We start from the raw sequence: 13,667 nt of genomic DNA, 5'->3' as shown, positions 1-13,667 counted from the left end.
ATTCTTAACCACTGTGCCACCAGGGAAGTCCCATTATTACTTTTTAGAAATTTTAGATTTATAGGAAATTTGAAAAGAATAGTACAAAGACTTCTCACACTGTCCTTCTTCCCCCATGCACACTTTGTTTTCTCTATTATTAACAACTTACTTTAGTCTGGTACAATTGTTACAGTTAATAAACCAATATTGTTACATTGTTATTAACTAAAGAACATAGTTTATTCAGATTTCCTTAGTTTTTAGCTGATGTTCTTTTTCTCTTCCAGGATCCCATCCAGGATACTGCATTACATTTAGTTGTCATTTCTCTTTAGGCTCTTTAAGGCTTTGTTTTTGATGACCTTGACAGATTGAGGAGTATTGGTTAGGCATATCGTAGGATTTTCCTCTACTGGAATTTGTCTGATGTTTTTCTCATGATTAGACTGGGATTATGGGTTTTGGGGAGGATATATTTGAGATTTTAGTTTGCAGTTTTCTCTTAAAATATACCTTTTGAGGTAAAACCAGCTATATCAGTTACTTTAAGTGTTTTCTCTTTTCTGTATCCCCCTTCCAGTATTCACCTAAAGAATATCCTAATTATATTATACTTTTAAGGTATGGATTTAAAAGGAACTTTCTATCAAACTTCCTTATAAAATCCACCTTTTAAAAAAATATAGTGTTTAAAATGGCCTGGTTTGTCTCTTTGGGGAACAGATACAATTAAAAGTGGGGTTTTCCCCCAGACTTTGAAATATAACTGTGAGCAGAACAAGATAAAAAAATTAAACAGCTAAAGTCAAAGTTAGTTATTGTATGTAGTATTTGTGTATGCTTTGTTTTATTTATTGTGATAAATGTACATATAATGAAATTTAACATTTTAAACATTTTGAAGTATATAGCTCAGCGGCATTAAGTACATTCACTTTGTTGTGCAGACATGTATATCCTTTTGTATTAGTCGGCTAGGGCTGCTATAATAAAAAACCACAGACAAGGTGGCTTAAACAACAGAAATTTATTGTCTCACAGGTCTGGATGCTAGAAGTCCAAGATTTGAGAGTTAGGTTTGGTTTCCACTGATTCCTGTCTCCTTGCAGATGGCTGTTTTCTCACGGCCTTTCCTCTGAGCCTGCATCCCTGGTGTCTCTGTCTCTTCTTATAAGGATACCAGTCATATTGGATTAGGGCCCTACCCTTATGACCTTATTTAACCTTAATTTAATTTAACCTATTTAACCTTTAACCTTAATTACCTCCTTACAGGCCCTATCTCCAAATAGGAGATATCTACTACTACTAAGTTAGAGCTTCAACTTTGGAATTTTATGGGGACATAGTTCAGTCCATAACATCTTTTATGTAGTGCTTCTAATTTATCTCCCAGAGAACCTGCCATCATCATCAATATATTAGTTTCCTAGGCTGCTCTCACAAATTATCAAAAACTAGGTTGCTTAAAATAATAGAAACTTAATTCTATCACAGTTCTGGAAGCCAGAAGTCTGAAGTCAGTATCACTGGGCAGGAATCAAGGTGTCAGCAGTGATGATCTCTCTCCAGACTCTATAGGAGTATCTGTTCCTCACCTTGTCTCAATTCTGGTAGCTGCTGTCATTCCTGGCCTTGGCTGCAGTCTTCAAGGCCATTGTTTTCAAATCTCTTTCTGCTCTGTCTTTACCTTCGCTGTGTATAGTCTGCATGTCTCCTTCTTTATAAGGATACATGTGATTGTATTTAGGGCCCATCCAAATGATCCAGGATAATCTCTCCATCTCAAAATCTTTCACTTAATCACATCTGTAAAGACACTTTTTTTTCTTTTGCCATATAAAGTAAAATTTACAGGTTCGAGGGAGTAGGATGTGGATATCTTTTGTAGGACCATTTTTTAGCCTATCATACTGAGCAACTCATAGTAGACTTCTGATGTTCCCACTTTGATTTATACTTTGTAATAGGTCTCAGTATCTAGTTCTGGGTGGGTAAAGGCTGGTGGCAGCGGGTGGCAGAATATTCTCATCTCTTCTAGACATTATGCAAAAAATTCTAGGCCTGTGTTCTCAGTGGGTGGTCCCAGAAGTGTCAGCATCAGCATCACTTTAGGAACTTAGAAATACAAATGATCAGGCTGCAGTCTTAGACCTGCCAAATCAGGAACTCTGAGGGTAGGGCCTAGCCATCTCTGCATAACAAGCCCTCTGGGTCATTCCAATGCACCCTGAAGTTTGAGAACCACTTTTCTAGATTATTGACATTATTAGTATTAAAACCATATTCCCTATCCTCTCCAAAGTTTTTCTGCTTAATGCTAATACTTAAATTAGGATTTATTGTCCACAAACTTTGTTTTCTGTAGAGATACAAACATTTAGTACCAAATCTGGGTACTGATAATCAGTGAAATTAATTCATTTACTCAATAAAAGGTTGCACTGGGCTAATTTTTGTCAGTTGTATTTTACTTAGATGTAGTCATTTTATAAAGTAATGTTACTGGGATCCAGAAGTGATATGAATTTTTTCTCTAGTCCTTGAAAATGTGGATAAACTCATTAGCCTGAATTTTACTTTATCTTCTGTATCCCTGTGTACATTTGGGGATACAATACAAAATTTCTAATCTTTCATTCTGCCTACATTGTTAGGCTTTTATTATGTGCTATCCAATGAAAGTGCTGAAGTGAGCTAAATGAATTCTTTTCCTCAGTGTGTCCACATTGAGGCTCAGAAAACACACAGGTAAACAGAATTGATATAGAGCTATCACTAGTTGCTATAACAATTGAGAAACACAGCTTTACATAGTTGAAGAAGTTAAAGAAGGATCTGCCAGGGTGACTGAGCTAAATATCAAAAAACTAGTAGAAAGGTGTTAGCAAGGTTAAGGAGAGATAGAAAGTAGGTATAGTTCACCATGTGAAAAGGCAGGAAAGCTGAGAGTGCATATGGGCTCTTCTGGTAGTTGAAGGGGTTTAGTATAGTAGAAACGTGCAGTGAAGGGGAAAGTAAAGATTGGGGATAAATAGATGAGGCTTAGGTCATTGATGAGTACTTTTGAAGGCCTTGAGGCATAGATGTGATGTCTTCGGGGTAGCCATTGCAAAATGATTACTTACATAGTTTTGGGAAGGATGAATTTGAGAGGATAGTGAGTCTAGAAATAGAACAGTTACAGTAATCTAGGTGAGAATAGTAGTAGATATGGTGGTGCCATTTTTTGAGAATAAAAATTCAGAAGAGTAACGAGCTGGTTTTAGGAATGGGGGAAAGGTGATGTGTAGAGTTCAGGGTAAGATATATTGAGTTTCATCATTTGTGAAGTGTGATAAAATTAGGGGTGGGTAGATTTTTGACAAGTAAATTTTCAGTGGAGTGTTGGGGTGGAGGTCACCTTATACTAGATTGAAGGCTAAATTGAGGAAGCAGGAGAGTATCAATATACACTATTCTCTAGAATAATCTTCACTGGCATTTAGTAAGTAATCAGTGTTAGCCATTATTATGGCTATTAACATACACTTTTATGCCATCTCACTTTTTTTTTTCTTCAATTCTTGGTGTATTTTTTGGTATGTATGTAATAATATTAGATAAACATTGATATAGATAGAAGTGTGTATTTTATTAACAAGTAATAATTTTAATTATGCTATTGCCATACTATTAATATTAATGAAAACAAGAGAACTAAAAAGTTTGTTTCTCATTTGAATAGATGATTGTTCCTCAAAAAATGGTACTTAGCAATAGTTTCCTGAAGGTTACTGTAATAATTCAATTTATAGTTTTTAATTTAAAAAGATTAGTGTATCATAGATGTATTTATTCATACCTGAAGGAAAAAAACTAAATGATTGCCTTTACATGTATTCTTTCAGGTTTGATTTAATTTCGAATGAGATTGTTCTTGCAACGAGATGTTAATAAGACAAAATCAAGGTAAGTAGAAGACAACTTTGTTAAATATTACATATCAAAGTAGGAATAATACAAAAAATTTCTGTTTAAAAAGCGTGCCTCCAAATCCAAAATCAATGAGTTTTTAAATTAAATTTTGAAATACAAAGAACCAACTTTTTGATGCTCTTGGTCCAGTTGATTTGATGGAAGTGAAAATATAGCTGTCAAATTGTGAAACTAAAGTATGCAGTTGCCAGTGACTATTAAACACGTTCAGAAATCAAGTTGATGTTTGGTTTAGCCACTGGGAAACCAGTTCAGTAAGAGATTTGCTAGGTTGCTTCAGTGTTCCCTTCTTAGTGGGTTATAGTACTTGAGTAGTCTTTGCTTTTGTGAATTTTACTTTCTTATTTCCATGAACAAAGAAAGCACTTCTACAGTTGTTTAAATTTGCCAAATTATGACTTCTTTATGTTAATATAATGTTCAGAGTTATAAATGATTGTTTTACTATTTTTTGTATCTCTACTGAATGACTTTTCTAACTTAGCATTCTGATTTATTTTCATTTTTTAAGACTGTTGACTTCAGAAAATTGAATTGTGATCATGTACTTTTGGTCTGATATGTGACAGATTGCTTTTTAATAATATAAGTTTTTGAAATGTTAAAAAGGTGCATTTACTATCTGTTGGTAAGTGAACATGGCTTCAGGATATAACCAGATTAAAAAAGAATACTTTGATTACATTGCAGTTAACTTGGGTCTTTCTAAATCTAACTAGATGTTTCAGCTGTCAAGAACTTGCTGATCTCAATGGTTAAAAAAAATAAAAAAAAAAAAGCCTAGGATGAGAAGTGCTGTAGTTGAATAATGTTCAGTTAAATAGTGTATTCTCAATTAGTGGTTTAGGCATAATCTGAAGGAAAGTTTCCATTTTATTGGTATTATGTAGTAATAATAGTAGTGGTAGTGTGGAGAATACTTACTGTATTAAGTGCTTCTCATGCCTTATTAATCTTTATGGTACCTCCTATAAGGCAGGTACTGCTGTCTAGAAAATTTTTATTTTTTGGTTAATAGTGAGCTATTTCTTTTTCTTTAGAAACTTTATTTTCACAGCATTATAAGGAACACTTGCCTATATATCTTTCTGAAGGGGAGAAGAAGGTAGATTTTTGTACTTAAAGTCTTCTAGTGATTTTTGTTTGCTAATTGAATATGGTGTCTATTAGAATGTTTGTTCTGATTTCTTACAAGTTAGATATTGCTCATGGGGTGACACTGGTTTAACTTATTCTGATTTTATTCCAGCACAATTATATATCACTTTTCTTTTTTGGTTAAGGTATAATTTACATTTTTACTAAGTTATGTATGGTAAAATGTGCAAAATTTAAAGTATAGAGCTGAATGAGTTTTTATGTATATGTTCACATGTATAACCACCATGTAATTTAAGATGTAGAACACTGTCATTGTCCCAGAAAGTTCCTCGTGCTCTTTCCTTTCCAATCCAATAGCCTTTCCCCCAAGGTAAGCATCTTTCTGAATTCTGTCAGCATAGCTTAGTTTTACCTGTTCTTGAACTTTATGTACATAGAGTTATGTAATATGTACTCTTTTGTATCTGGCTTTTTTCATTCAACATAATGTTTCTGAGTTTCCTCCATGTTGTTATGAGTACCAATAGTTTATTATTTTTTATTGGTGAGTAATATTCCATTGTATGAACACAATAAAAATTTTTATGTATTTTCTCTATAATTTTGTTTATTGTATTCTCCATGTCTCTGACCTCACTTGCCAACTTTCTACACTGCTTTCCTTCATCTAGTTGTCTCCTTCATTGTCCCCCATCACCTGCACAATAAAATGTAAACTCATAACATGGTATATAATGATCTCACTGCAGCTATTCCAGAATGCCTAGAATTATCTGAATAAACCAAATGTGATGTTCATAGTGTTAGTTTTAGTTCTGTGTATATGTTGTCACTCTTTCCGACCCCCTTGCCTCCCCAACTGCTAATATATTTTCTCCTGGTTGTCAGCTAATCTCCTGAAATAGTCCATGTCAAGCATCATCTTGTCCTTTGAGCCAGACCTGGCCATACTGCAGTAGTCTGTTTTCCTTACTAGACTGTGAGCTCTTTGAAGGTAGATACCATCCATGTCTTATTTATCTTAGTAGCACAGTGCCAGAGTACTGTGTATACTTAGTGATTTGTTAAACATAGAACAGCTAACAAAATTCTCTCTCTAACACTAGGGGTTCAGAGTACTGGCTGGAATGGGATGAGAGCATTGGCACTTCAGTTGCTGTTGGACTATAGGAAGGAGCCAATGAAGGCAATCCAAAAGTAGCATTATAGGCATTTTGGAAAGAGAAATAAAATATCCTCCTAGTCTTCTTTCAGTCCAGTTGGAATAAAATGGCTAATAATATTCTTAGTCCAGACCTTAAGGAAGATTGAGTGTCGTTGATTTTGATTACTCTTTCCAAATAAAGGCATTAATCCATGCTATGGAAATTGGAGTATTTACTACTAGAAGTATTCTCTTTGTGAGTTCCTACTAGTTACTTCTTTCATTTAAAGATTTTAAAAGATGTGTTAGACTAATACAAGTAGAAGATTAAGAAGACTGGTCACATCTTTAAGAAGTGAAGAAAACTTTTCCTCATTTTCCTGGGGGTAAAAAACTGTTGGAGTGGAGGAAACAATTGAATCATAGTCTGGAATGGTAACATTTTTGATTCCTGTAGCTTAGGAAGCTTGCTATTTGCTGAGAAGTATTTTTAAAGATTATGTTTTATCATTATAGATCTATAATTTATATAAACAATATGCTTTCTTAAGAAATGAAACTTTAAAAAATTTTTAAAGCATTTTGTGCTAGTTTTCTTCTTTGAGGTTTGGAATTGGGCTAGTTGGGTTGGCTATCATAGTCACCTGGGCGGTTTTTATGCCTGAAGCTTTATTGCCTTCTAGCAAGTCCAAAGCAAGGAGAGGTTCTTCCCCACTAGGATCAATTTGTTACTTTCCCTCCCTGCAGCTTCTACCATAAAGCTTGAACACAGAGTTGGGCATTGACCCCTTCTCATGCTGTTCCTTCTGTCTCCCTGCAAGGATTTTTCTTAAGACACAGATTCTTATCAAATGTAGAACCTTGGTTATTTCTTTTATCTCATCCTGGATGTAAAGTGTGTTTAGTTCTCTTGTTGATAAAATTTGATTATTGAGAGAAGTTTACCCTTGAGATTGCTTGACTTATGTGTCTCTAAGAGATTTTAGACTAGTTTTTCTTCTCAGAGGCTGACAGGTGTACCTCGGTTTCAGACACTTCCTCTTCATTTTGTACTTCAATATTTAACACAGTCAGATGCTGCTAAGCTTTTTTATTTTGCAGAATCCCTGAATCCAGGGATTTAAAGTTCTTTATGAATGTCTTATATTAGCTTAATTTCATTAATTTCCAAATTAACCTTTTCGTGCTTCCATTCTTTAGTAGTACTGTAGATGTGCTTCCCTTTGTTGTACTGTGAAAAAGAAAACTTTTTAATTAATGAAATAGTTTGTTTTTAATTCTAGATAAGATTGCACAATGTACATTCAACTTTTTCCAAATATATTGCCAAGCAACATTTAGTATTTTCTAAGCTTTATCTTTTTATATAAAAGCCACATATGCTTATATGTATAAGCAGACAGTACAGAAATACTTAAAATAAGAAGTAAAACTCTCCTCTCTCGCTCAGCCCTGTACTCCCCATAAGTTATCCAAAATGGCTGGTATGTATTCTGCCTTGTTTTTTCACTGTTTTCCAATATGTCTTGGACATTTTTTTCATATATGCATTACATGTAATATAACTGTTTCCTTCTTAATAAATACTTGGGTAAATCTCAGGGTTTTTTTTGCTGCTAGAGCAGTGCTACAGTAAATATTCTTAACTATATCATTGTGATTGTGTGAGAATGTCTATAGGATAACTTGTAGCAATGGATTACTACAAATGGTCAATGGATGTGTACACTTTAATTTCTGATATATATACTGCAAATGAGATTGTACCACTTAATATTCTATTAGCAGTTTTTGAGAATATTTGTTTTCCCAGACCCTGCTAAATATTAACCAGTGTTTTAATCTTTGCCAGTCTGATCGTTGAAAAGTGGTATTTATTTGACTGTGCATTTCTTTGTGAGATTCTCAAAGGCTTGAAGTATCACCATCATCATAGCTTAATCCATTGAGAACATATAATTTGCAAAAGATTTTTTTTATTGTTAAATCCATCAATTAACATACCTTCATGTTTTATGTACTACCTTCAGTTACTTAATATTGAATAACCAGATTCTTTGTCTTCTTTGTTCCCTTCATAAAGCTATTTATTTAGGATAAATATTTTCTTATGATGAATTCCTTTATAGTTTGCTACAAACTAATGTTAGCATAGTCTGTAGAAAGAAAATAAAAGCCATTACTAAGTATTAGGTAAATTAAGTCTAGATTAATAGCATGCTGCCAAAATCTGTTGTCTGTTGGAACTCAAGCATTTGAAAACTTTCCTTGTTTGTCATTTTTTTGCTGCCTTCAGCAGTAAAAAAAAAAAAAAAATGTGGCAAACGTCATTCAAATATGTAAACAGTAAACCATAAAACTGTCCTGTCAGACCAAACAATTTTGGAATTGCTGTAGTTTAGTCTTCTATAGTAGGTCTAAACTGTAAATAAAGGTGCTAAATAAAACAAGGCATTCAGTAAGCCTTTATTGAAACCTAACGTTCTAGGCACTATGCTATATGTTAAGTATGCATTGGTAATTAGAATCTCAGTTCTATATAATTAATTATAAGTCATGAACAGAATACTGACTGGTATGTATAGGGGAGTATAGTGGGACTAAGGAGGGAATTTTGAAGGAAGATAATGAGAAAGGCTTTATAGAAGAGGTGATATTTGAATTGTACCCTGAAGGAAAGAATAGAATTTTGATTGTAGGATGACCTTGGGAAAATATGGACAGAGGGGGTATAAACTGAAGCTCTTATTTTAGTTTCCAGAAATTATTTTGTAAAACAGTTTCATTTAACTGGATGTCCATATTGTCAGAGTTACTGATATTTTCTTAAGTGTACTCAAGTTTAAAATTTACTACAGCCTAGGAATTCATTGCTTGAACTACTTCCTTGTTTGGCTTTTTCAAACTTTTTTTTACCAAGTCTGATTTTGAACCCACCAAGAAATAAATTATACTGTAAAAGGCTCCATACTGATCATTAATTTAAATATTATAATATTACATTTAAGGGTATGAGGTTCATAATAAGAAAAGGAAAAAAAACTGGCTTGAGGTCAGGTAGATAGTTGCAAAGATGGAATTAGAACCTGTCTTCTGACCTCTGATCTACTGTTCTTTTGAGATGACCATTAAAGCAGGCATTTGAAACCTTTTAGAGTCTTCTAGCTAGGCTGAGGACTGTGGGCCTGTCACGTGATGGTAAATATTTGTTTAATGTTTTGTTGATTCATTCAGTGTTTTATGAACTGGTTGCTATAGTTAAATTGGTTGTAGCTCATACTTGATACTAGTCACTAGTCTGAGGAGGAAGCATGACTAAATATGTAATTACAATCAAATGTGATTAATGTTTTGATAGTCTGTGTCCTGGATTACAAATACCATGTCTGTTTTATTTATTGATATATAAGCACTTAGGACAGTATGTTTATTAAATGATAAAGATTTATTGAATGACTAAATGGAAATATGGAAAGGCCTCCCAGAAGAAGTGACACTTAAACTAAAACTTGGAGGAACTTTTGGTGATTTGTCTAAATAAAAAGTTGGGGAAAGACTGCTGTTAGTAGAGGAAGTGGCACGTGGAAAGGATGAGAGGTAAGAGAAAGGGAAGATTGGTGGAACTGAAAGAAATATGGTATGTCTTGAGTGTAGTGTTCTACATGCAGTGAGGCTGAGAGGAGTGGCTAGTGTCAAGAGATAAGACAGAGTAAGGCTTGAGCTATTTTATTGAGGGTCTTATAAGTCACTTTAAGGAAGTTGGATTAACAGAGTAATGAGATGCCATTCAAGGAGTTTAAGTGTGACGATGTGATGTGATCAGATCAGGGTTTTAGAAATGTGGAGAATTAAAATGGAGAACAAATTAGTGGAGAAGCTAGATTGGAATCAGAATGACCCGTTTGTAGGGGGACGCTGCTGGCCTGACTTTAGAGTGGTTGTAATGGAAAAGCTGTAGTTGGATTTGAGAGAGATTTAGACAAGAAAATAGATCAGCTTTGGTGATGAATTGTAAAGGAATTGGTGGTAGGAGAGTAAGGAAGGAGTTGAGGATGATATCCATGTTTCTGGCCTGGCAGTAGTGCGATATTCACAGATAGGAACGGTGGAGAAGAAGCAGGTTTATAGAGAACAAGAGCTAAATTTTAGCTATATTGAGCTTGAAGTAGCTCAAGACATCTGAGTGGAAATGTCAGGTGGCAGTTAGATGCAAGAGACCTGTAACTTAAAGAGATCTGAGAGTCATCAGCATTAAATCTTCATAATATCTCACAAATTTATTTTTTGTTTTGATATTTCTCTGTAAGATATTACAAAGCATCTTTATATATGAGCTATTCAGTTGACGTAAAGATTGTTGAAAATGAGTTGCTCCATATAAATTTATGAGCTGCTGTTTTTATTAGATTCTAGTCTCTGCTTACTCTTAATTAAACAAGATTTAATACTTTGAATGAACAATTAATCATACTATTGATGGCAATAGTTTTACCAAAGATACTTGAGTAGCCTAAGGATATATTAAATGTGTTAAATCTTGGATTTCCATTAATAGTGTCTAATACATATTAGCTAAATATGAACTCTGATATTTGATAATTCAGATATTTTCCTGCCTGTGTAACAAAGTTTAGGTTAAAATGGTCGTGAAGTCTTTTTTTTTAAAATATTTATTTATTTTCTTTCTTTCTTTCTTTTGGCTGCGTCTGGTCTTAGTTGTGGCACGCAGCAGCTTCGTTGAGGCATGTGGGATCTGTCATTGCAGCGCACATGGGCTCTTCGTTGTGGTGCGCAGGCTTCTCTCTAGTTGTGGTATGTGGGTTTTCTCTCTCTAGTTGTGGTATGCGGGCTCCAGAGTGTGTGGGCTCTGTAGTTTGTGGCACGCAGGCTCTCTCATTGAGGCACACGAGCTCAGTAGTTGTGGTGTGCGGGCTTAGTTGCCCCGCGGCATGTGGGATCTTAGTTCCCCGACCAGGGATCAAACCTGTGTTCCCTGCATTGGTAGGCAGATTCTTTACCAGTGGACCACCAGGGAAGTCCTGGTCATGAAGTCTTTAGGTTAATTGTGATTCAGCAAATCATTAGGAAAAAAGGTACATGTGACAGTAGGACTTCGCCTACTTCGTTCACCATTGTATACTCACCATCTAGAGCTGTTCTTGGCACAGAGGAACTCAATTAACATTTGCTGAATAATCAGTCAATGTTTACATATAACATTTAATATCTAATCAAATTTTATTTTTAGTCAAATGACAGGCGTGGCAGACAAGTTAGTTCTTCCAACTTAAAAGGTTATTCTTTTACTTGAGTAATATTTCCCCCCTTAAATTACCCTGTAACCATTCATATTTATACTGCCTTCCTTCCATTCCAACAAACATATTTCACTTTCTAATCAGAAATATTTTTTTCAATAAATTTATTTATTTTATTTATTTATTTTTGGCTGTGTTGGGTCTTCGTTGCCGTGCGTGGGCTTTCTCTAGTTGTGGTGAGCAGGGGCCACTCTTCGTTGCAGTACGTGGACTTCTCACTGCAGTGGCTTCTCTTGTTGTGGAGCACAGGCTCTAGGCCCGCAGGCTTCAGTAGTTGTGGCACCCAGGCTCAGTAGTTGTGGCTCGCGGGTTCTAGAGTGCAGGCTCAGTAACTGTGGTGCATGGGCTTTAGTTGCTCCGCGGCATGTGGGATCTTCCTGGACCAGGGCTCGAACCCGTGTCCCTTGCATTGGCAGGTGGATTCTTAACCACTGCGCCACCAGGGAAGCCTTAATCAGAAATATTTTTAATGACATTATTGAAACATGTCTTCTACTAAAATCACAATCAGTTTGGATACTTTCATTTGTGTATTCTAACATCACCATATTTAAACTGAATTAGTCACCTTTACTCTCAAAACCTGTTCTTGCTAGCGCCCCATTCTCTTGTCATTGAGACCAAAATCCCTCTGAATATTTACATTGCTTACTTTCTGTCTTAAAGATTTGGTCAGTTACTAGGTCTTTTTGCCTTTACCTTGTCAGTGTAATGTGTATCTTTCCTTTCCATTCCCATTGCTGTTTTGTTTATCCTCTCTATTGTATTCATCTGTGAATGATATGTCTTTGCTCACTTCATTTTATTTCTGTAAGATCATTTGATTCAGTTTTTTAGGAAGTTACCCTAATTACATTATTTGCTCAAAAAAAAAACATTTAACAACTCCTTAAGGATAAATTTAAATTTTTAGATCTTACATTCAAGAGCTTTCAAATTCATGTTCCAGTCAACTTTAATGTTTCATCTCCTACTATTTTCTTAAATAAACATTTTGCTGTAGCCTAATTGATTAGCATTGTTCTTGGAAAATCCTGACACTTTCACAGTTACTCATATCACCACTCTCATCCTCAGTTCATCTGTACCCTTGAAATTTAACTCATCCAAGAAAGTTCAACTTAAATCTTGGCTCTGTCTTGAGGACATAGTCCCTAGGAAGTTACTTTCTCTGTGTATCTGTGATGATTGTAAACTGAACAACCTATTGATTCAATGACTTAAAAGCATGAGAAGATAATAAATAAGATACTAAATAATAACATCTCCTACAGTACCCTTGGTAGGTGATAGGCTCTTATATTTTTTGACTGACTGATTAATACTTAAACTATGATAACCTTAGATTTATTTCATAAACAAAAGTTTATATAGTGTTTACCTGTCTCCACAGTTGACAAACAAGCAGATTTTTTAAATCTGATTGATTAAAACCAAAACCATGATAAGCCCAGATTTCTTTTATTTAACATTATATAGTGCTTACTATATGCCAGGCATTGTTATAAGTACTTTATAAAATATCAACTCAATCCTTAGTTTTCAGGTAAAGAAACTGGGATACAATGAGCTTAATTGACTTAGCAGTGGAAGGGCTGAGAATTGAATTGGGTAGTCTAGCTTCAGAGTTTGTGCTCTTAAAGGCTTTTTATACTGCCTCTCGTAAGAGCTGTGGAATAATTTTGCTATGAAGAAAAGAAACCATGTATAAAAAGCTATAATCAAATATGTAGTCTTATCTCATTTAGACTCTCACCCATTTCTCCTTCACCCTCAGGAGAAGGTATTATTTTGGAGCAATAATACGGTATTGTTGCCCAACTACTCTCATTGGTAATTTTATTTTTAAAAAATTTTTTTCATTGATAATTTAAAAAAATTAATGTTGATAGACTTTCACACTTAGAAAAGTTACTATATAGTATAAAGGGCTCCTCTGTACTCATACCCAGATTCACCAGTTAACATTTTGCGACATTTGCTTTATTTGTGTTTTCCTTATCTGTATCTATACACATATTTATTTGTTGTCATTTTTCTCCTGAACTATTCGAGACTAATTTGCATACATCATGTCCATTTATCTGTGAATACTTCAGTATCTATTTCTTAAAAATAAGGACTCTGTCAGGAAATGTACCATT

The 13,667-nt window shown here is 34.5% G+C and overlaps 1 protein-coding gene across 12 annotated transcripts in view; it reads left to right on the top strand.

The window, feature by feature from the left end:
- Positions 1–13,667, top strand: part of ZNF644 (zinc finger protein 644) — a 112,917-nt gene that overhangs the window by 31,961 nt on the left and 67,289 nt on the right. For 10 of the 12 annotated variants that reach the window (XM_060090092.1, XM_060090102.1, XM_060090103.1 and 7 more), the window contains one exon: positions 3,873–3,933. The exons of 1 other annotated variant lie outside the window; for it this stretch is intronic. In XM_060090092.1, coding sequence (XP_059946075.1) covers positions 3,890–3,933 — 44 coding nt within the window. In that variant the 5' untranslated portion in view covers positions 3,873–3,889. Of the gene's footprint in view, positions 1–3,871; positions 3,934–13,667 lie in introns of those variants that run through there. One more of the 12 variants, XM_060090099.1, reaches the window with a different exon arrangement.

Source organism: Mesoplodon densirostris, chromosome 2 (genome assembly GCF_025265405.1).
Source record: "Mesoplodon densirostris isolate mMesDen1 chromosome 2, mMesDen1 primary haplotype, whole genome shotgun sequence".
In the NCBI taxonomy this organism is placed as follows: domain Eukaryota; kingdom Metazoa; phylum Chordata; class Mammalia; order Artiodactyla; family Ziphiidae; genus Mesoplodon; species Mesoplodon densirostris.
Note: the sequence above shows the minus strand (reverse complement) of the source record. Positions and strands in the feature narration are given on the sequence as shown.